This window comes from Bombina bombina, chromosome 3 (genome assembly GCF_027579735.1).
Source record: "Bombina bombina isolate aBomBom1 chromosome 3, aBomBom1.pri, whole genome shotgun sequence".
In the NCBI taxonomy this organism is placed as follows: Eukaryota; Metazoa; Chordata; class Amphibia; order Anura; family Bombinatoridae; genus Bombina; species Bombina bombina.
This window is the reverse complement of record NC_069501.1, coordinates 284171672-284196991: the sequence shown is the minus strand read 5'-3', so window position 1 is coordinate 284196991 and position 25320 is coordinate 284171672. Positions and strand designations below refer to the sequence as shown.

Sequence of the window (25320 nt, the reverse complement as noted above, 5' to 3'; positions counted from 1 at the left end):
ATCAAGTTCCAATCGAGTGTCCACTTTTAATATTTTTTCCATTTTGAAGAATAAAGTATCCATATTTTCATTAGCCTCTTTTTCCATTGTTTCCTCATCAAAATCATCACATTTGATGTTTAAGTCCTCAAATTGCTGAAATACAAAGCTCTCAGTAGCCATACTGCCACTTCTTAATCCTCTGATTAGATGTACACACAATTGATAGTTCCTGCTGACCCCTTAACGTATAAACAGAATAAACTCTTTAGTATATGTATTATTATAGAGTCACAATATAGAATCTCCAGATATCACCAAATATCTCCAAATATAAAGCATCTGTATACTGTGAGGTTTTCTAAATTAGTCCACTCCCCCTCTCCTCCCCTTTACCTTTTGAATACACCTATGTTTGTCTTTAACAAGTCAGAATTATTAAGCCACTATAAAAGAAGTGGGCTTATGGGTTTAGGAACAGCTAAGACTACGGCTAATGCCAAAACGCATCAGCTGATCTTAAAGGTTGAAGGAGTAATATGTTGCTGAGTTACCCTGTTGGTTTCATACTGGTCTTTTAATTTGTCAAAGAACTAATAAAGAAGTACTGTTTTACCGTTTCCAAGTGCTCCTCTACATAGTTTTTTATTTCGGTTATTTAGCTCCCCTCAGCAGAAATAGGACTATTGCACCTTAAGTGGGAGACTCTGTGACAGAGGAGGATTCTCAGGCCCAAAAGCAACCATTCAACCCTTCATTGGATTTAATTTGCTTTCATTAACCAGTGTATAGATTATATACATATAAATACAGTTGAGTGTGTATGTGTGTATGTATATATATATATATATATATATATATATATATATATATAAAACAATATTAATTGTGAAGGGGGTGGAAGTCTTGGTGAGTTCCAACACTTTGTTTTGTAGGACTTAACCCCTGATGTCATTGTTTAAAAAGATAGATATTCCCTTTATTTTCCATTCCCCAATTTTGCATAACCCGACACTGTTATAGAAATACACGTTTTTACCTCTGTGATTACCTTGTATGTAAGCTTCTGCAGACTGCCCCCTTATTTCAGTTCTTTTGACAGACTTGCAATTAGTGCTGACTGTTAAATAACTCCACATGCATGAGCACAATGTTATGTATATGAAACACGTGAACTAACTAAAGCTGTGAAAAACTGTCAAATGCATTCAGAAAAAAGTCGGCCTTCAAGGACTTAGAAATTTGCATATGAGCCTACCTAGGTTTAGCTTTTAACTAAGAATACCAAGACAACAAAGCAAATGATGATAAAAGTAAATTAGAAAGTTGTTTAAAACTATCTGAATCATAAAAGTTTAATTTGGACTTTACAATCCCTTTAAGTGAATATTTTCAAATGGTTTTACTACTTTATTGGTTGATCGCAATCTACTGTATGATAATATTAGCATGTTAACGCCTGCCAGTCAGCTATTTTTGTTGTTATGATAACAGTCAGGTATTTTCATTGTTTATCAACACCACTTTTTTTCATAGTGAATTATGGCTCTATACTTATTATGTGCCAGTCCCGTTTTTCTGATCACAGTATATTGTAACATTAGTTTTGTGCATAAGCAAAACAACCTAAAATTATCCCTGTCATATTGGAAGACATTAGGCAACATCACCAAACAAATACAAATGCTACCTGCTTAATCTGATTAAATGATAATAAGCAAATTTATCAGCACACATAAGCTTATAAAAGACGTATACATATTTCATTGTCTTTGGAGCACAACAGGTTAATTGTCACCTATTAGCATCTTTACACACTATTAAAAGGGGTCATAAAGGCGATTCAGCTTGTGAAGTAATTGCTGATTTCATGAAATTGCTATTTTGTTTGTCCTTTATGCTGTGCATTTGGTTTTACGTCAGAACAATGCAGATAACAATTTTGTGTTGTTTTGGGAAGTAATGATTTCTGGATGTTAATGGCTAAAGCATTTTAGGGTTGTGATCACTGGAAAAACACTAACAATACTGTCTTACATTCTCTTATCTACTGCAACACAAACCCAATATTGTTAATAACCCCATTAATGGCACTTTTCTAATAGATTCGAATAGCTTAGGGAAAAAAAGAAACCCACCTGCTATACAGTGTCTTAGCAATAGAGTTCTGAAGCATTGGAATAAGTGCCAGTGTTATTCTTGTACATATATGATCTAAAAAAAACAAATGTGTGTTCTTCTAAGGCGTTTGTTTATGTATAAATATTTACAGCTGCATTGGTTCGGTAAGCTTCATTTTTTCTTTTCTTTTAAAGTGTATGATTAGTTGTGTCTGTTTTGCACTAACTAAAATTAAACTAAAGTGCAGTTGTCATATTTTATTACAGCTGTCTGTCCATAAGGAAATACACATGTCAGTGATTCTATAGAAGTATACGTATTTTTAGTGTGATGCATTTAACTCCACTTCCACTCTGGTTGCAATGCAGCCCGCATACAGAGTGATGCTGGAGGCTGCGGTATTGCAGTGTTCCAGGGATACTTATGAATGGCCAGCTGATCCTTTTTTGTGTGTGTAGGAAAGCCAGGACAATAGGATGAGAAAGCTTTCTTTTAAAGGCACAGTGTACCCTTCAATTCATTTGTACGTTATTCCTGCTAACAATACAAAGTTTCATATTAACCACTACTTAAACATTAAGAATTGAGGATGTTGTAAAATAACCCAATTTATATTAAGTATGTTGAATTTTTAATAATTGTGAATGTTGTAAAATAACCCAATGTGTATTAAGTATGTTGAATTTTTAATAATTGTGAATGTTGTAAAATAACCCAATGTGTATTAAGTATGTTGCTTTTTTTTTTTCAACCTACCAATAATTAATGTGAACTGATAAACATAATATTCTGATTGTAACACACCAGAAACGGTTATTAAACTTGTTCTGCATTGATATTATTAATAATAATCTGCACTCTTCTTGAACTTTGACATTCTTTTAGTTTCCATAGCGCCTGATTAGGTTTCTTATATGCAATATCCATTGGATCTATAACTTTTCACTAAAGCTAGAATTTCAGTATTGTACACTAACTGAGTGCAAAAAAATAATAAAGTTTTACAAAAATACAAAATTGATGCTATTAATTTTATGTTAAAAAACTGTGTTCAACTTCAGGTATTCAAGCAATACATGAAGTGGTAATACTGTATTTGTAAACCATTTCAGTAATTTATTAAACATTTGCATAAGGCTTCTAAATGATAGCTTGCTGAAACATTCCTATATAGTAAAGGACTTGTATAGAGCACCCCTGTGTTCACATTTAGTGACTGCTGTGCTAACTGATAACTGGAACACAAAAAAGTAATTTGGAAAAGATGACCTTGACACATAGGAAAGGAGGTGATCACAATGGGAATGACAAAATGCTTGTGTAATGTTTTCTGAGGAATAGATTTCTTGTTGTGAAATACACATAAAATTCCACTAGTATGGGGTAGGGCTAAATTACAGCAAACATTCTTCTCAATTCTGCATTTATAGTTTAAATTAAACAAACATGATGATGTATATGAATCAGCAGCAATAATGATTATTATCTTATTTGTAATACGGCAACAGATTCCATAGTGTTATACAGGGGGTACAAGTAATAAAGAAGCCAGGGAAGGAATGATCTAAAGTTCTCTGCTCCGGCGAGATGCTCTAAGAAGATTTGTCAGTACTGCGCGGTCCCTAAACATGTTAGAAAAGCAAGTTTTATCTTGCAATCTCTTTATCTTACTATGCAGGGCTCTAAAGGAAAGGATGAGACACCTACATTACAATACAATGCTCATAAAAAGCCCCCAAAGATTTGGCGTGATTTCTACCCATGACAGAGAGTTTTTTAATTGGGCGCAAGTAGAGAAGTTCATATTTTTATTGGACTTTGAACAACCATTAAAGGGACACAAAACCCAAAAGGTTTCTTTCATGATTCAGATAGAGCAGTTTAAACAACTTTCCAATTTACTTCTATTTTTAAAATTTCTTTCATTCTGCAGCACTGTATGTGGCAGTGGTTTTGTTGTACATTTGAACGAGCACTAGATGTCAGCACTATTTCCTGTCATGTAGTGCTTCAGGCATGTGCACGCTACATATCTAGTTATCTCTTCACCAGAGAATACCCTGAGAATGAAGCAAATAAAACTTTTTTTTTAAATTGTATGTGACATCTGAATCATGAAAGAATAATGTTATGTGTAATGCCCCTTTATTATTTAAAATTGATATTGAAACTAACTGGGAATGTATATTTGTTCACAGCTTATCCTTAGGGATATTGGCCTTACTGCCAGAAAGGGAAAATTCCTGCTGCTTTATTGGTGGTCAGGAAGACACCATCATATCTTCATAAGCACACAAAAAAAACCCTCTTTTTGGATGTAATAGACAAAAAAATAGTTTGCTGTCAAGATTGCCCAAAATGTTGCCTTTATATGAATGGTAAATCACTTTTATAGCAATGGGTATGAAACTGAGTGACAAGACCCAATGTGTCACTTGTATGTTGCAAACATTAATTTAGTTTATGGAAACCACTATGTTTCTGACAGTCTAGAGGTTAAATAATTGCTTCTGGTAAGCCCAAACCTGCATTTAAGATGTCTGTGAAACTTATAATTTAATAAAGTTCTTTTGAGAAAAAAAAATAAAAAATAAAAAAAAAAAAATTGCTTCTGGAAATCAAGGTGTTTAATACATGTTTTATGTATATGTCCAGCTCTACGGAATTTTGTGGGGCTACACAAATGAATGATATTATATGTGCGTTATATTTGTTAAGCACTATGGCTATTGTCATTAATATTTCCTTTCACAATTCTTATTAGAAAATAAATTGGGTCTTTCATTGCACTTAGTATTGTATTTTTTTGGGGTGTATTGTATGGATCAGGATTCCTTAGGTTATACTTTAAACGGTAATGATCTATTTTCTGTTGCAGTTAATGTTTCTACCTGATAATGACAAAAAAGAATCATCAGTAAAGTCTTCTAGACATATGTTGCTATTATAAATTGCTAAGATTCGACACTACAATAAAATAAGACTAGTGCTGGGTCTTTATTTACATTTTTTTATGAAATTGGGCGTGAGCTCAATTTTTTAAAATGAGGTTTTGTTCCTGCATTGGGCTGTCACCTATTTAACATTTGATGACTTATAAGGCCAAGTTTGAGTCCTGGGGCAAAGTTAGTAATGGATTGCCAGTTATGTATCTGCTATGTAAGGAAGTATGAGGTCTTTTAAATGTGTACTTACCTTTTCTTTGTGTGCCACTCATTCCCCTTGATAGTAAATGTGAGGGAACAAGCATACCTTTTATTAAATAGAGGATCTTCACTAGACACTAGGGGGCCGAATTATCAATGTGCAAGCCGATATGATCCGCTGTAGAGTATCATGCCCGCCACACATCAATAAATGCCGACAGCATACGCTGTCGGCAGTTATCATTGCACAAGCATTTCGCTAGAAATGCTTGTGCAATGCCACCCCCTGCACATTTGCGGCCAATCGGCCCCTAGCAGGTGGACCCTAGCAGGTGGACAAGTAAAGGAGCAGCGCTCTTAAGACCACTGCTTCTTAACTCCTGTTTCCGGCGAGCCTGAAGGCTCATGCGGAAACAGATGCATTCTGCTTCATTTGGGGCTTGTTATATCGACCCCTAGAAGTTTAATACAAGGAGTGTGAAGCTTAATATGATGGGTGCTGATTTACATACACAGAGGGATGTCTGTCTCTACCATTAAAGTGTGGGTGTTGTCCTAATCAGCCAATAGTAGGAGGAAGCACACAACTGATTGTTGTATTAGTTTCAGCTTAAATCTAAACTGTTTTTAATTAACATTTTATTTGAGACACAATAAACATTAGGTGCAGCGCAATTCATATGCATGATAGAAAATGTTTGATCTAAGTTTACTAAATATAATAATACCTCAAGACAGTCCATCTTCCTCGGTTCTTCATGCAACAAATGTTAACTACTTCATCATCAGAGTATTTTAGCCATTATAGTTTCACTTAGCACTGATAACGGTTTAACCTAATAGGTACCACATCTTAAAGGGATATGAAACCCAACATTTGTCCTTTATGATCCAGACAGCACATGAGATTTTTAACAAATTTCTTATTTACTTCTATAATCAATTTTCTTAGTTCTCCTGGTATCTCTTATTGAAAAGCAGGGATGTATGCTTAGGAGCCAGACCATTTCTGGAGCACTATATGGCAGCAGTTTTGCAAGAATGTTACCCATTTGCAGGTGCACTAGAGGGCAGCGCTATTCCCTGCCATGTAGTGCTCCAGATGCCTACCTAGGTATCTTTTCAGCACAGGATATCATGGGAACAAAGCAAATGTTATAATAGAAGTAAATTGGATTTTTTTTTTAAATGTTATGCTCTGAATCACAAAATACATTTTTGGGTTTCACATCCCTTTAACTGCAAAAATATTACAGGGAAGCAGGGGTGGTCGGAGACAACAATGTGTGTGTGCAGATAGCTAACCACCAAGCTAAATATACCTATGTTTTATTTTTTTATTATAATTTATATTTATTTCCTCTTCTCGTTCCTTTACCTCTCCCATTGCTAAGCACAGAGCACTTCTGTGGTTTGGGGGGGGGGGGGGGGGGTTACAGTAATGAATGGAGGTGCATGGCCCCCCTATGCCACCCCTGTAACTGCCACTGCTGTAGGGAGGATGCAGTCATTTTCTGTTGTGTTAGCAATGCTAAGTCAGTTACAGATCTGCTAAATAATAATAATAATAAATAAATAAAAACTTTTGTTCCTAATCCATAAGGTATAATTTGCTACTGTCTGTAGGAGATGCTATGTTACTGTAACCCTAGCCTGCTTAGTATGGGGACCAATCTTTTATGTATGGAGGGCAGAACCACAACTTTGGGAGGTTTGGCTATCTACCTGTCTATCCCAATTTTTTCTGTTGTTGAAATTGTTTTATTATTTTTAAGGCATTTGTACATAGAGAAAAGAATACAGAAAAAATAAAAATTACAATATTGTATTAAAAGATTATGTTAATCAAATAAAATCTTAGGGGCTGATTATCCAATGGTCTCTGGACTGGTCAGATTATTTAAGAATGCTTGCCAGTCCTTGTATTTCCCTGGTGGAATTACATAAAATCCTGAAGATGATAGAAAAAAGAGAGAAGCGCCAACATAGAGCAGTATCGTTTGGATATTTGTAGAGGCACAGGAGTAAGCCCCCCCCCCCAAAAGACGATCTACTCACAATCCAAAGTGCGGCACAAACCAAAGTGCCAGAGCAAGTCGGGACTGTTATGAGTCGCCCGACAGACAAGCTGGAATGCCACTGCGTCATTGCTTACGTCACAGGGGCTTGTCTCGTCTGTATGCCAAATCCTCCAAATCAAACACAGCGGTGTCCCGTCAGAGATTACCCCAATCATATGAGGTAATGTTTGTACTCGAAAGCCAGTGGCGACACTCCTCTGTGTTCTCCCTGTATTGGTCCTTAGGTCTGTGATTCTGGGGATTTTTTATCCTAGGTCACTTCCAAAGTCAGATGGATGTTGTAGGACACTCAAACTTGTTACAAACTTCCTGATAGAAACTTCCAGCTTTTTTTCTCTGTAGCGTTATATCTTTGTATCCCCCAGGAGTATGGTTTTGAGGCAGTAGGTCTCAGTTGAATATCATAGAAAGACAAAAGCTAATTACATAGTGTAACTCTGTCATAAAAGGTATTTATTACTGTTTACGTCAGCCACAAATGTTGGGAGTTGGCTGCCTACCTATTTTGGATTTTTGGACTCTATTTGGTATTGGTGGGGGAGACCTGGTCGGCGTGCAGTGGTCTGTTGTGCTGGACTGTTCCTGTTTATTATTGGACCATGGAGTTATACCCAGAGTATTGGAGTTATACCCAGACCTCAGTGATTGGAGGTGATCCTAACGGTCAGCATATCTTCACAGGATTTAATTATTTGTGTATATATGCTTGAATGCTTACCTCATTAAGGATTGAGGGTTATTAATGTAAGTGTAAATCTTTGTGTTTTAAACAGTAATAAATACCTTTTATGACAGAGTTACACTATGTGATTTGCTTTTGTCTTTCTATGATATTCAACTGAGACCTACTGCCTCAAAACCATACTCCTGGGGGATACAAAGATATAACGCTACAGAGAAAAAAAGCTGGAAGCTTCTATCAGGAAGTTTCTAACAAGTTTGGAGTGTCCTACAACATCCATCTGACTTTGGAAGTGACCTAGGATAAAAAAAATCCCCGGAATCACAGACCTAAGGACCAATACAGGGAGAACACAGAGGAGTGTCCCCACTGGCTTTCGAGTACAAACATTACCTCATATGATTGGGGTAATCTCTGACGGGACACCGCTGTGTTTCATTTGGAGGATTTGGCATAAAGACTGGACGAGCCCCTGTGACGTAAGCAATGACGCAGTGGCATTCCAGCTTGTCTGTCGGGCAACTCACAACAGTCCCGACTTGCTCTATCTGGCACTTTGGTTTGTGCCGCTCTGATTGTGAGTAGATCGTCTTTTTTTTTTTGGGGGGGGGGCTTACTCCTGTGCCTCTACAAATATCCAAACGATACTGCTCTATGTTGGCGCCTCTCTCCTTTTTTCTATCATCTTCAGGATTCTATCTACCATCATTTGGGAGTGCTGCCTTTGGATTCGTATGAAGCTACACTTTTGCCACACACAAGCTCACCTCTTTAGGGACTATTGATTCTTGACTGCTTTAGGAATTACATAAAGCCAATGTTTACCCAGAAAATAGTCTGTCTCGCTATACTGCATTTTTGTATGGGAAGAAGATCCATACATTACAAAAGTGCACAATTGAATTTGTAATTTAAAAATCATACAAAACAAATAATTGAACCAGTCAAACAAAAATACGTTATGTTAATAAAAAATCGTATTTTATAAAAAACGTAAAATTTGAATGTAAATTGCATATGAATACATTTTATTAAATATAAAATGTGCTGAACATGGGCGTTCCATGGGCGTGTATGACATTTTCTCTCAAATTCCAGTGTAAATCTCTAAACATTTCCACGCTACAGATTTCACAGGTTTTTTTTTTGTAAATGAATAGGTGGCAAGGTTGTGAGAAAATCATCAAACTACTTAATAACTTAATAGAAAACCACATGCATACGAAAATATAGGTGATTGTAAGATGGTATATGCAGAAAGCACCGTAATGTGATTTATATTGGCTGCAGGATTTCATTTTTAACCCCTTAATGACCAAGGACGTACGCCACACGTCCTCAAAAAAAATACAGTTAATGACCGAGGACGTGTGGCGTACGTCCTTGGTCTGGAAAGCAGCTGGAAGCGATCCTGCTCGCTTCCAGCTGCTTTCCGGTTATTGCAGTGATGCCTCGATATCGAGGCATCCTGCAATAACCCCCCTTGGCCATCCGATGCAGAGAGAGCCACTCTGTGGCCCTCTCTGCACCGGACATCGGTGGCCGGTATCGTTGGTGGGTGGGAGCAAGTCTGGGAGGCGGGTGGGCGGCCATCGATGTGCCGGGTGGAGTGGAGGGGGGCGGGATCGGGTACGGGACATACGGGGGCGCGCACGGGAGCACGCGCGTGCACGGGGGCGGCGGGCGGGCGCGTGCACTGGGTGGGAGCGGGAGGGAACCGCTACACTGCAGAAAAAAAAGGTTAAGAAAAGTTAAAAAAAAAACAAATAAAAAAATAATAATAATAATCTAAGGGTTCCTGAATGGGTGGGGGGTTGGTCTTGGGGGGGGGAAAGCTGCACTACAGAAAAGGGCAAAAAAAACCCCAAAAATCATACTTTTTTTTTTTACAAAACTGGGTACTGGCAGACAGCTGCCAGTACCCAAGATGGCGCCCATTAAGGCAGAGGGGGAGGGTTAGAAAGCTGCTTGGTGGGGGATCAGGGAGGTTAGGGGCTAAAGGGGGATCCTACACAGCAGCATATGTAAATATGCCCCCCCCAAAAAAAAGCCCAAATATAGCTTTAATTTTAGTACTGGCAGAGTTTCTGCCAGTGCTTAAGATGGCGGGGATAATTGTGGGGTGGGGGAGGGAAGAGAGCTGTTTGGGAGGGATCAGGGGGTCTGATGTTTTAGGTGGGAGGCTGAGCTCAACACTAAAGCTAAAATTAACCCTGCAAGCTCCCTACAAGCTACATAATTAACCCCATCACTGCTAGCCATAATACAAGTGTGATGCGCAGCGGCATTTGGCGGCCTTCTTATTACCACAAAGCAACGCCAAAGCCATATATGTCTGCTATTTCTGAATAAAGGGGATCCCAGAGAAGCATTTACAACCATTTGTGCCATAATTGCACAAGCTGTTTGTAAATGATTTCAGTGAGAAACCTAAAATTGTGAAAAATTTAACGTTTTTTTTAATTTGATCGCATTTGGCAGTGAAATGGTGGCATGAAATATACCAAAATTGGCCTAGATCAATACTTTGGGTTGTCTACTACACTACACTAAAGCTAAAATTACCCCTAAAAGCTCCCTACATGCTCTCTAATTTACCCCTTCACTGCTGGGCATAATACACGTGTAGTGCGCAGTGGCATTTAGCAGCCTTCTAATTACCAAAAAGCAATGCCAAAGCCATATAGGTCTGCTATTTCTGAACAAAGGGGATCCCAGAGAATAATTTACAATAATTTAAGCCATAATTGCACAAGCTGTTTGTAAATAATTTCAGTGAGAAACCAAAAGATTGTGAAAAAATTAGTGAAAAAGTGAACAATTTTTTGTATTTAATCGCATTTGGCGGTGAAATAGTGGCATGAAATATATCAAAATGGGCCTAGATCAATACTTTGGGATGTCTACTAAAAAAAATATATACATGTCAATGGATATTCAGAGATTCCTGAAAGATATTAGTGTTCTAATGTAACTAGCGCTAATTTTGAAAAATAATGGTTTGGAAATAGTAAAGTGCTATTTGTATTTATGGCCCTATAACTTACAAAAAAAGCAAAGAAGATGTAAACATTGGGTATTTCTAAACTCAGGACAAAATTTAGAAACTATTTAGCATGGGTGTTTTTTGGTGGTTGTAGATGTGTAACAGATTTTGGGGGTCAAAGTTAGAAAAAGTGTGTTTTTTTCCATTTTTTCCTCATATTTTATCATTTTTTTTATAGTAAATTATAAGATATGATGAAAATAATGGTATTTTTAGAAAGTCCATTTAATGGCGAGAAAAACGGTATATAATATGTGTGGGTACAGTAAATGAGTAAGAGGAAAATTACAGCTAAACACAAACACCGCAGAAATGTAAAAATAGCCTTGGTCCCAAACGGACAGAAAATGGAAAAGTGCTGTGGTCATTAAGGGGTTAAATTGCGCCCCCTGCTCACTTCGCCCTACACAGCAAAGTTTCCCTTTCCAGCGAGCTCCATTAATTTCAATAGAAGACATCTCGCCACTCGCAGGGACTGACCCTTTTTTAAGATTATTCCACCAGTGCAGCCTCTGCGGGGGCCGGTGTGAAAAACCACGTCAGATCTGGCAAGGTTTAGATAATCGGCCATTTAGTTGCTTCTGTTGAGGTGTTCCTTTTCTTCATTTTAGTATTTATCATAGTCCAAATGTACAGTTGTTTGTAGATTTCAATCATGAAAGGGAAGGTAAAAACATTATTTTGCTTAAAGGGACACAAGTCAAAATAAACTTTATGATTCAGAAATGGCATGCAGTTTTAAAGGGATACTGAACCCCATTATTTTCTTTCATGATTCAGATAGAGCATGCAATTTTAAGCAACTTTCTAATTTACTCCTATTATCAATTTTTCTTCATTCTCTGGGTATTTTTATTTGAAAAAGCAGGACTTTAAGCTTACAAGCCGGCCCATTTGTGGTTCAACACCCTGAAGCTTACATTGATGATTTTTAAAATAAAGATACCACGAGAATGAAGACAAATTGATAATAGGAGTAAATTAGAAAGTTGCTTAAAATTGCATGCTCTATCTGAATCGTGGAAGAAAAATTTTGGGTTCAGTATCCCTTTAAGACACTTTCCAATTTACTTCCATTATCAAATTTTGCACGGTCTTTTTATATGCACACTTTCTGGGGAACCAGATTCTACTGAGCATGTGCACAAGTTCACTGGGTATACGTATATTAGTCTGTGATTGGCTGATGTCTGTCACATGATACAGGAAGCCAGAATATGAGAGAGAAAAATAATTTTGTCTAAAAAAAACTACTGCTTATTTGAAATTTAGAGTAGGTGTTTAAATCATTGTCTTTTTATTATGCACTTTTGCTGCATTGAGTGGTCCCTTAAGCTAAATCGGGTATTTTATGATCAACAGTACCAGTGTGGGGACATATTTAATTGGTTTGTGTCGTTAAGGAGAAGAGGTTAGAGAGGAAGAAAAAAAAAATGGCCATTGATTCCTCTACTCTCGCCTCTATTGGGGTCCAGCTCTCCGTCAGTTGTTTATTGTGTAATTGACGGTCTTTCTCCTGGCGTCTGAATACATAATTTAGGGTACCCATAAGTCTAAGAACTGTCCATTACTATTTAAGAAGTCTGCGTCTAGTTCTTCCATTTGATAAAAATATGCTTCTTTCTGTTCTATCATAGTAAGATGAGGTATTTCTGTTTTCCAGTAGAGGGCAATACATATTCTGTTTGCAGAACATATAATGGATACAAACTTATTGTAACTGGAAAATGGAGAAGTGCATGTTCAGGGGAAAAAGGGACAGTATTTCTTACAAATAGAGTACTTATAAGTCTGGCCGTTAGAGTCCAGACCTTTATTATTTTGCAGCAATGCCACCACATCACTACATCCCCTAAAACATGTTGCGGTCTCTAGTTCGTAAGTCTGGTAGAGTGCAAATACCACCTATTTGCCGCCTTCAAATAGTTCAATTTTAATATAGTACTTGGTGAACAAGAGAAGCCCTTTTTAATATTTCTACCCAGGTCTTAACTGGCCACTCTTTTCCCAGCTCTTTTCATTGTCCCAATTTTAAGGGACTTACAAGCCATGCCTACAGCCTACCCAGATATGGCAATGGTCTACCTGTGACCTCTCCGCTCCTCATGCAGCCACACCCACAAAATATGGGCAGAACCTTTTTAATCTCCCGCATACTGGAAAGCTTCTGGGAAATGGTGGGAGATAGTCAAAATAAAACCAGAATATAATCATTTGTTAGTTACAAATTACATAGGAAATTATTATTATCAGTTATTTGTAGAGCGCCAACAGATTCCGCAGCGATATGAAATGAGTTACTATTAATGAATTTAATGTAACTGTATACACTACTGAAATGTACACAATTTGGTACAAATACACATACTTAAAGGGACAGTAAACTTGGATTTTTTTTTATTATAAATTATTAAACAGCGTTCTGTATTAATCACAGCAGTGTAAACATGACTGCTGTGTCTTCAATGTAAGACCACCAAATTTACCTCTAAAACACAGCTCTGCTTGACAATCACAAGGATACCGATTGCGCTATTGCGCTATTCCGCTTTATGAAGGTGTACTGCTGTATATCTATACAGGCCATCTGCCTTTCAGATTTCTTGCACATACGGACGTTACTCCGTCATCAGCACACACTATGGGGCCAAATTATCAATTTTACGAGCGGACGTTATACGAAGTAGCATATCATGTCCGCCGCACATCAATAAGGCTGAAGGCTCGCCGGAAACAAGGGGCATCAAGCTCCATACGGAGCTTTATAAATATGCCCCAGAATGTAAACAGTGACTCTCGCTGTGCATGCCATTGTGATTAACTGTTTACTTCTGTAGCTGTGTGCCAAGCAGAGGATGAACAAGCCCCTAATACAAAATAAGAATCTATTTAAAAAATAAAAGGTACAGCAATGTACTGGAGCGCGATCAAATGGAAGGGGTGGAACAGAGGCCAATACAGAAGATATTTTAAACTGTTAATCATTTAATATAATGGCATTTAGGAAATAAATTTAGCTTGAAACATCATGTGCAAGCATAGTAACATATAGATGTGGAATTTAGACCTCGATCACATACTTGGCAACGTACGCAAAAACCAGCGTCACCATTTTTTTTCTCAAATCACACTATCACAAACCCGGCGCAGCAGACAAGTTACGCGCGCTACTCCCATAGACTAACATAGAACTGGCGTCGGCAGTCGGTATCACAAAGGCAGCGCATGGACTTACACATACAGAATGGATATATTTTACTCCATAGGCATGCACAGCAAGCCTTGCGCACAGCAAAAAAGCAGCGTAAGTCCCTGGAAGGCTTAACAAACAACTAACGCATGCGCACTCACATACATTTCAGCCGAACATATCAAACAGTTCAACCTTTCCTGGCCACTTAAATAATCAAACCAGTATCTGCCCTCTGCAAGTGTGTCAAACCAATCACAAACCGCACAACCTCTCACCTGCAGCCTTAAAACACCTGACAGACAATGCACACCCTGATTACCCACCATGTGTCCCTTGCAGTCGGTTTATTAATTTCTTTCGATTTGATTTTTATGCGTGAATTCAACATTAAAAAAATACTCCGAAATGTGTTGTTTGCGCATATTTCTGAACCTCGCCAGTTTGGCCTACTTACGCCAGTATATCATATGGCGGCGTGTGTTATGTGATTGGCCCGATGTGTGAGGTGAACTTACTGGCGACGTGGGTTTCAGCAGTTGCGCTAAAAATTACGCAACATATGTGATTGCGCCCCTGATGTTTACTGGCACTTGAATTATCGAATGAGAAGTGGGAAAACTACTTTTTTTTTTTTTTTTTTTTTTAAATGTGGGAACCACTCAGTGCTGCTGAGGACCACAAAAAAGATGTTGCCTGCAAGACATTGTTTTGTCTATACTGATATCTGAAAAAACAAAAATAGAATAAAAACACAGAAAGAAATAAGGCCAGTAGACTACCAGCTGGACAGCCCTGATCTGTCTAAAATAAAACTAAAGATGATAATCATCTTAATAAATGAAGTATTAGAAAAAACACCAAACCCCTGACGTACAATTCCTATTGAAAATATTACAAATTGATTCTGCGCTGGATTTTTGTGATGTTTAACAAGCACCATCTAGTGTTAGCTGTGGAATTACAGGTCTTATGTGTTTAATATAGGGTTTTACACCACCTACAGTTATTGCTAAATGCTAAAATGTAGTTCAGAAGCTAAATTCAGAATTAGATGGACAGGACATAGTCATGTGGAGGGCACAGAGAATCACACAAATAGAACTGAGGCTAGATATTGACAGCACATTGACTACTAGTTGTTGTTTTGTTATAGATTGCTGGAAATAATTTACAACTTTACTATGTTACAATGCTATGGAGAATGTTTGTATTAGATTTATCATATTTGAAGACTTCAAATGAAATTAAAGTGTTATGATTCAATATGATGCAATTTTCTAAAACTTTCTATTTTTCTTCAGTTATCAAATTTGCTTTAGTATTTTATGTCAAAAAGCATACTTAGGTAGGCTGGGGAGCAGCAGTGCACTACAGGGAGCTATGTCGTGATTGGTGGCTGCACATTTATGCCTCTTGCCATTGGTTCACTGGATGTGTCCAGCTTTGATCACAGTAGTGCATTGCTACCTACTTTTCAACAAAGTGTACCAAGAGAACAAAACAAATTTGATAATAGCGGTAAATTAGATAGTTGTTTCATGCCCCACCTGATTCAGGATAGCTTAATTTTGACTTTACTGTCTCTTTAAGCAAAGCATACAGGTGAGTAAAAGTAAAGATTTAATAGTAAGCTAAGAGAGACGGCATCTTATTTGGTTACTGTCTTCTGATAACCACTCTGTGTTCTTCCTTTAAAGTGATTGATAAGTCTCTTGCAGGTAAAAGGGAACAAACAAATGCAAGATATTGTGTAAATAATATACCTGTGTGTATTAACAAGTCAACTGGAACATGAAACCCAAAATGTTTACTTTATTATTCTGATAAGTAATACAGATTTAACAAAGAATCCATTTTACTTCTATTATCAAATTTGCTTTGTACTCATGCTATTCTTTGTTGAAGAGATATCTTGATCGATAGGGGCCAATTTACTATGCATCGTATGCTGCAGTTTCCACCGGAAACAAGAGTTAAGAAGCAGCGGTCCTAAGACCTCTGAGGCGGCGGACAGCAATCATGCCAATCTGATATGATTGGGATGGTTGACACCCCCATAGCGGCCAAATGTGCAGGGGGTGGCATTGCACAATTATTTCGCTAGAAATGCTTGTGCAATGATAAACGCTGTCGGCATTTATCGATGTGGGGAGGACATGATCTGCTGCAGCGGATCATGTCTTCCCGCACATTCGTAAATAGGCGCAATCAAGTTCACATGCCTGAAGCACTACATGACAGGAAGTGCTCTTGCTACTGTATACCATTGCTGTGCCTTTAATGATGTAAGTGTAAGAATAGTTGAGAGTAGACATGCTGCAGCATTTTGTATCTGCATTATATAAAGACACCCTGTATAGAGACAGTTACATTTGCCTGACAATGAGTCAATAGACAGTCACAGACCATGTAGTCTAAGGAAAGCTATAAGCTGCAGGAGCTACACTGACTAGTGACTGAAGTTATAAATGGCTTTTATCTGTTTTAATAATTCACTGTCAGTAGACCTAGAGTTTTATAAGAAACAATCCAGAAATAGCTAAGCATTATATAAGCTCATCAGCGTAGCATAAAACTAAAGAGGAGGAAGGCTTTTTATGTTGTGTCATTTCCTATATAGCTTATGGGCGATATTACCACATTATATATCACTCTGTTTAGTTTGTATCCTCTTGTTGCTTCCTTTACTGATTATCTTTTTGTACATATGCTGTTGCCACAATGACTTGGTTCCTTTATTATTTAGTTATTTACCAGCCGATGCTGGTTTTCTACACGGGAGTCCTTGGAGACTTCCTCTGGGACCTCTAAAAGGCCACTTCTGGAGCACAGGTTTATAAATCACTGTGGCCAAGCCATTGGTTATTTGGTTTGTTCTATAGCAATGACATCCTACACATCTGAGACATGGAGGCCGAATTATCAAATGTCTGTCGGACCTGATCCGACAGTGCGGATCAGGTCCGACAGACCTCGCTGAATACGGAGAGCAATACGCTCTCCGTATTCATCATTGCACCAGCAGATCACTGCAGACTCGCGGCCAATCGGCCGCCAGCATTGGGGGTGTCAACAACCCGATTGTACTCGATCGGGTTGAATTGAGGCAATTCCTGTCTGCCTGCTCAGAGCAGAGCAGCGGTGTTTCTGGTGAGTCTGAAGACTCGCTCAAGCTCCATTCGGAGCTTGATAAATGGGCCTCAAGGTCGCTGTCATCTGGAGCGATACATTATAATTACAATCTAAATGTTGTAGTGAGCAACTACATTAAAGGGGCAGTAAAATCAAAATGAAAGCTTTATGATTGATATAGAGTGTACACGTTTAAACACATTTCCAATTCACTTCTATGATCAAATTTGCATTGTTCTCTTATTATCCTTCATTGAAAAGATACCCACATTACCAGTATTGCACTTCTGGGAGCTAGCTGGTGGTTAGTGGCTGCACATATATGTCTCATGTCTTTGGCTCACCAGATGTGTTCAGCTAGTTCCTAGTAGGGCATTGCGGTCCCTGAGACTACCTTTCAACAGAGGATACCAAGAGAACAAAGCAAATTTGATATCAGAAGTAAATTGAAAAGTTTAAACTTCCATGCTGAATCAATATGATGGTGAATAAGATGAAAATATTTGGTGGATACGTTCTAGAGAATATTTCTTTTACGAGAGTTCACAGGGGTTATATTATTTTATATATTAAACAAAAACTGAGTTGTTACACTTTTATCCCACCATACCATCCTGTACTGACATAATCTGTTTTCATATTTATTGTTCAGGTGCAGTGACTGCGGAGTGTCCCTGTCTCACCGGTACTATGAGAAGGATGGCAGGCTGTTCTGTAAGAAGCACTACTGGGCACGGTTTGGTGGGATGTGTCATGGCTGCTCCGAGCACATTACTAAGGGTCTGGTCATGGTGAGTATTCAAATGCATACAAAAAAAATGATGTTTTACAAACAACTTAGGTTGTTAAATATATATTGCTAATTTTCTGTTCCATGGCATTTACTTAAAGGGATATAACACCCCAAAATGTTCTTTTGTGATTCAGACAGAGCATACAATTTTTAAAAAGTTTCCAATTAACTTCTATGATTAAAGTAACTTGGTTCCCATTGTAATCTTTGTTGAAGAGATACCTAGGTAGGGGCACCACATGACAATAAATTGTGCAGCCATCTAGTGTTCTTGCAAATAGATAATATTCTTGCCATATATTGCTCCCGACATATGCACGCTCCTGAGCTTACACCCCTGATTTTCAACAAAAGATACAAAGAGTACAAAGTAAATTAGAAAGTTGTTTAAAACTGCATGCTCTAACTGAATAAAATGGGTTTCATGTCCCTTTAAAAGTCCCCAAACCCCTTATTTATCCTTTATAATAGAAATCTTTATACACAGCTATATATTCCAACACAGTTAAAGGGACAGTAAAGTCAAAACTAAACTTTCATGATTCAGATAGGGCATGCAATTTTAAACAACTTTCCAATTTACTTTTATCATCAAAATTTGCTTTGTTCCCTTGGTGGTATTTTTGAAAAGCTAAACCTAGCTAGGCTCAAACTGATTTCTAAACCGTTGAAAACCGCCTCTTATCTCAGAGCATTTTGAACGTTTTTCACAGTTAGACAGTGTTAGTTCATGTGTGGCATATAGATAACATTGTGCTCACTCCCGTAAAGTTATTTAGGAGTCTTCACTGATTGACTACACTGCATGTCTGTCAAAAGCACTGAGATAAGGAGGCTGTCTGCAGAGGCTTAGATACAAGGTAATCACATCATTTTGGTGTTTTACTGTCCCTTTAACCTTTGTTTACAGAACTGAGGAGGTAGCAAGGAAACTGAGGAGGCAGCAACACTAACGCATACGTTTAGGAGTCAGTGTAGTCATTTTTATAAAGAATAATCCTAAACTTATGGAGCTAGAAGTAGTTAGAAGCCGTGGCTCCTGGGATTTGCCAAGTCCTCATCATTCAGATTTCTTTCTGTGTGATAATTTGTTCTGAGATGTTACAGATTCAGGCAAATCAGTACAGAATGGCTGTTTGAATCGGTTTCATTAATGTGGGTAATAAACATCCTTAATCGCACAGGAAATCTCAGAACTCTTCTTTTTCGTTTATGAAACTGTCCTTAATTACCTCAATATGTTCAGTTTAGGTTTGATAGAAATCTGAGTTACTGCTACAGAAAACACATACTAGGAATTACAGAGTGCTCAACAAAACATCTTGCCAGCCGGGTGGCATGATGAAGTGGCCAGACGGGGGCAATGTAATACTTTGCAATATATTAACATTTTCTGTTATTTATACATGTTACTTAAAGGGACATGAACCCCCAAAAATTTCTTTCAAGATTAAAACAGACCTTACATTTTAAACAACTTTCAAATTCCCTTCTATTATCAAATGTGCTTTGTATTCTTGATGTCCTTTGTTGAAAAGCATATCTAGATAGGAACAGGAGCTGGGAGCTAGCTACTGATTGGTGGCTGCATATATGTCTATTTTCAATGGCTCACTCACTGCTGTCTTCAGCTAACTCCAGTGATGCATTGCTGCTCCTTTAATAAAGGATAAAAAGACAATGAAGCAAATGGGATAATATAAGTAAATTTATCTTAATCATGAAAGAAAAATGTTTGGATTCATGTCCCTTTAAGCTATCCAAAGCACATAAATTGACTTAATGTTAATTTGTGCAACACATTTTTAACACAAATTAATGTTAGCTAAATTTAGCTTAAAGGGACACTGAACCCAAATTTTTTCTTTCGTGATTCAGAAATTTTAATCCACTTTTTAATTTACTCCTATTATCAATTTTTCTTCGTTCTCTTGCTATTTTTATTTGAAAAAGAATGCATCTAAGCTTTTTTTTTTTTTTTTTTTTTTTTTGGTTCAGACCTCTGGACAGCACTGTTTTAATGGTGGATGATTTTATCCACCAATCAGCAAGAACAACCCAGGTTGATGACCAAAAATGGGCCGGCATCTAAACTTACATTCTTGCATTTCAAATAAAGATACCAAGAGAATGAAGAAAATTTGATAATAGGAGTAAATCACAAAAGAAAAAATTTGAGTTCAGTGTCCCTTTAATATTGGCTTAGATTTTAGCCGGGTAGTCTGGAAAATCAGACGGGTGGATTACTCCTTAAATAGGTCCTGGGGAGAACACTGAATTACTATTCAGTGACTTGCTAAAAACTACTCATTCCTTGACTGCCTACTTATATGAAAAGTTCTTGTGCTAGTCCGTTTAAACTAATGCTGTGTTTTTACAGGTAGCCGGTGAACACAAGTATCACCCAGAATGCTTTATCTGTGCTCGCTGTACCGCGTTTATTGGAGATGGGGAAACGTATGCACTGGTGGAAAGGTCTAAACTTTACTGGTGAGACTGGGATCATGTGTGTGTGTTTTTTGTTAGACCCTGTGACTGCCGAATGGATAAAAATGCATTTAATATGTTACTGTTCTATTCTACGGTATTCCAGCCTTAATGCTAAATGAATTATTTATAAATGTTAACAAAAACAGGAGAAAATGACAGCGCTACACTGAATCAGGTGGGGCACCAGTAGGACTTCCCCTTTAAAAAAATAATCAAAAAGTAAAAACGGGGTGTATCTAATATCTGTTTCTCAGAAGACACACAACCACTCCCCTATAGTATAAACATATGGGACATAAATACAATCACCGATGTACACAACAGATATGTGAAAATACAACAGTCCCAAAATAAAACAGTCCCAAAACCGTAGCTGGTTTAAGTCACACAAAAAGCATATAGACTGATTGTAGCAGGATTGGTGTGTTAACTTAGCTGAACCAGATGGAGGCAAAGTTTGTTCAGTAAATGTGCATACACGGCAAATCCGACGTGGTAATGTCCAGTTGGTCTGATGGAATATATGCTGAAGGATCCTTACAGGAGCAGCTGATGAATCACGGAACTCCAGCTATGTGTATCCCGTTGCAGCAAGCTGTATAAGAAATGACAAGAAGAAAACAGCGCATCCACGAATCACAGCAGCGTTTATTCAGGTAAATGACACACACAGAAAATTGCACACTTACAAGATGACAGTAATGTATGAGCGGTAATGCCCTCTGGCTAGTTGTCTTTCGCCTGTAGCAAATCTCAGCGGGAACACCTCAGACGCCGACCAGCAGCACCAAGAGACTCACTTCCTGTCACATACGGCAGGTGCCAAAGAGAAACTCAAAAGAGCAGCAGTCCTAAACACTTTGATGGTAGGAGTTAGTTACCCTACGCGTTTCCTCTGCACACGGGCAGACTTCTTCAGGGGTATATGAAAATACAAGCTAACAAACTACCTGTAGGACTGCAATTTATACACACACCTCTGACATACTTCCTCTCAGGAAGGGATTTACCTTTTTACCACATATATCCTAATACACTCGTATCTGACAGATTACTTGGATTACATGGGCACTAGTGGTTAAAAAAGGCTCACACATATATAACTACACTAAAATAGCAACATATCTAAACAAGTATTAAATGCATTTAGCTGTATAAAAAGATATATATAGCTATATTATAATTCATAAAATCATTTGATCCATATAAAAACACCAACATAAATGCAAACAATGTATAAAGCCACAAGAATTAATCAAGATATAAAACTAGCCCTATACTAAATCTAAAAAAAAAAAAAAAAAAAAAAAACTCTATCTCTAGTAGACCTAATACTAAAATTTATAATAAGATAAGCCTAATATTTATTACCTATAAAATTGAGGATGTGGAGTATTAAATTTATTAAATACTTAAATAAATAAAATAGATGAAAATTTTTTCATATTAACCCATGAATGCCTGGAGGTCAATATCAATATTTAAACCTTTTGGTTCCAAACACTCTAAGCGATGGATCCATTTGGTTTCGCACTTTCTAAGTAGCAACAATCTCCTATTAGGACATGGTCCAGGTTTAATTTGTTCCAAAATTCTAATCTTCAAATCACTAAAATCCCTATTATGTACATAATTGAAATGGTTAGATACACTATGTTTATCATACCCTGATTTAATGTTCTCAACGTGTTCGTACCACCTTCTTTTTATACATCTTTTTGTACGACCTACATATATTTTCCCACATTTACATAACAATTGGTAAACCACATATGTGGATTTACAGTTTGTTCTACCCTCTATTATGTATTTTTTACTTTTAGCAAAGTTGTATATTTCATTACCCTTCAAGACATGATCGCACATGATACAATTTTTTCTAAAACATTTAAAAGTACCAGCTTGTGCTTGCAGCCAGTGGGAGGAGGGAATAATGTTACTTTTTAATTTTGAGGGAGCCACCATACTTTTTAAGTTCCTATTTTTCTTAAAGATAACCTGGGGATTCATTCCTATTTGATCTTTTAAAATAGGGTCACCCCTTAGTACTTCCCAGTGTTTCTTCAAAATGTTCTTAACTACTTGAGCACCCTCATTATATGTGGTGATAAATTTAACCTGACTGTGGTTATCCTGGAATCTGTTGTTATTCTTGGTACTCTTATAATCTCTGGGGAAAGTTCTACACTTTTCCTTTGCCTCTTCAATTAAATCTCTGTTATATCCTTTTACTAACAGTTTATTTTCCAGAACTTTGGCCTCGTCCATATAGTCATCCTCATATGTACAGTTCCGCCTAATGCGTCTAAACTGTCCATAAGGGATATTGTCCTTCCACCTTTTTAAGTGTCCACTGCTGGCATTTAAAAAGCCATTTCTGTCTGATGGCTTTCTAAAGTTTCTAACAGCCACTTTATTTTTTTTTATGAAAAGGGTAATATCTAAAAAAATCGATAGAATCCCTGTTAGTACAACTCGTGAAAGTGAGATTATATGCATTGTTATTCATGTATTTTAAAAATTCACTTGCTTCTTCTTCCGTTCCTTTCCATATAAGTACTATATCATCTATATACCTGTAAAACTTATGTATATTATCTCTATATGGATTATTTTTCCAAATACATTTATTCTCATAATAGGCCATATAGATGTTGGCATATGACGGTGCCATTGTGGTACCCATGGCCGTACCCTGTATTTGCCTGTAGAAAGTTCCCTCAAACTGAAAATAATTATATTCTAATATAAAATAAATAGCTTCTGTCAGAAAATCTACATGGATTTCTGGGATATTCCATCCTCCACACATCTCTCTAAAGGCAACTACACCTAAATCATGGGGGATATTTGTGTAGAGGGCGGAAACATCACATGTCATCCAAATGAAGTTAGGGTCCCATTCCATACCTTCTACTTTATTTATAATATCAGCTGTATCTCTAATGTATGATTTTATTGTTTTGACCATTGGTTGAAGGTATCATGTGCGATCATGTCTTGAAGGGTAATGAAATATACAACTTTGCTAAAAGTAAAAAATACATAATAGAGGGTAGAACAAACTGTAAATCCACATATGTGGTTTACCAATTGTTATGTAAATGTGGGAAAATATATGTAGGTCGTACAAAAAGATGTATAAAAAGAAGGTGGTACGAACACGTTGAGAACATTAAATCAGGGTATGATAAACATAGTGTATCTAACCATTTCAATTATGTACATAATAGGGATTTTAGTGATTTGAAGATTAGAATTTTGGAACAAATTAAACCTGGACCATGTCCTAATAGGAGATTGTTGCTACTTAGAAAGTGCGAAACCAAATGGATCCATCGCTTAGAGTGTTTGGAACCAAAAGGTTTAAATATTGATATTGACCTCCAGGCATTCATGGGTTAATATGAAAAAATTTTCATCTATTTTATTTATTTAAGTATTTAATAAATTTAATACTCCACATCCTCAATTTTATAGGTAATAAATATTAGGCTTATCTTATTATAAATTTTAGTATTAGGTCTACTAGAGATAGAGTTTTTTTTTTTTTTTTTTTTTTTAGATTTAGTATTGGGCTAGTTTTATATCTTGATTAATTCTTGTGGCTTTATACATTGTTTGCATTTATGTTGGTGTTTTTATATGGATCAAATGATTTTATGAATTATAATATAGCTATATATATCTTTTTATACAGCTAAATGCATTTAATACTTGTTTAGATATGTTGCTATTTTAGTGTAGTTATATATGTGTGAGCCTTTTTTAACCACTAGTGCCCATGTAATCCAAGTAATCTGTCAGATACGAGTGTATTAGGATATATGTGGTAAAAAGGTAAATCCCTTCCTGAGAGGAAGTATGTCAGAGGTGTGTGTATAAATTGCAGTCCTACAGGTAGTTTGTTAGCTTGTATTTTCATATACCCCTGAAGAAGTCTGCCCGTGTGCAGAGGAAACGCGTAGGGTAACTAACTCCTACCATCAAAGTGTTTAGGACTGCTGCTCTTTTGAGTTTCTCTTTGGCACCTGCCGTATGTGACAGGAAGTGAGTCTCTTGGTGCTGCTGGTCGGCGTCTGAGGTGTTCCCGCTGAGATTTGCTACAGGCGAAAGACAACTAGCCAGAGGGCATTACCGCTCATACATTATTGTCATCTTGTAAGTGTGCAATTTTCTGTGTGTGTCATTTACCTGAATAAACGCTGCTGTGATTCGTGGATGCGCTGTTTTCTTCTTGTCATTTATAAATGTTAATGTCACAAAGTGGATGAGGAAACAATTTGGTAAATCCACATATGGTTCATTTTTGACCCTCAGTTCTAGAATAAAACCGCAAGCAATAATAATACTTAATTAAATACTATATTTTTTTTACTAATTGTCTAATGGTTCGGTATGTTGCAATTATGGCTATATCCATATATTTCTAAAAGAAACCAGAAGCCAAGGTTAGCTGCCTTCATTTTTTGTTGTGTCTTTTAATAGGTTCCAACTATAAGCAAATTTGTTTTTCTACATCAAAAGGTCTCAATGTGAGAATAATATCTGAGTAGTCAGAATCACATCTTCAATACTTCATAAAATGTGATTGCCCTCTAAAAATAAAGCAAATGAAGAATCTCAGGAATTGCCGCCCTGCTCCAATCTAAGATTT

The 25320-nt window shown here is 37.0% G+C and overlaps 1 protein-coding gene across 2 annotated transcripts in view; it reads left to right on the top strand.

Moving 5' to 3' along the window:
* The window catches only part of LIMK1 (LIM domain kinase 1), a 206080-nt gene that overhangs the window by 128852 nt on the left and 51908 nt on the right, over positions 1–25320 (top strand). For both annotated transcript variants that reach the window (XM_053706326.1, XM_053706327.1), the window contains 2 exons: positions 18033–18171; positions 20554–20663. In XM_053706326.1, the coding sequence (XP_053562301.1) occupies positions 18033–18171; positions 20554–20663 (249 nt within the window). The remainder of the gene's footprint in view (positions 1–18032; positions 18172–20553; positions 20664–25320) is intronic.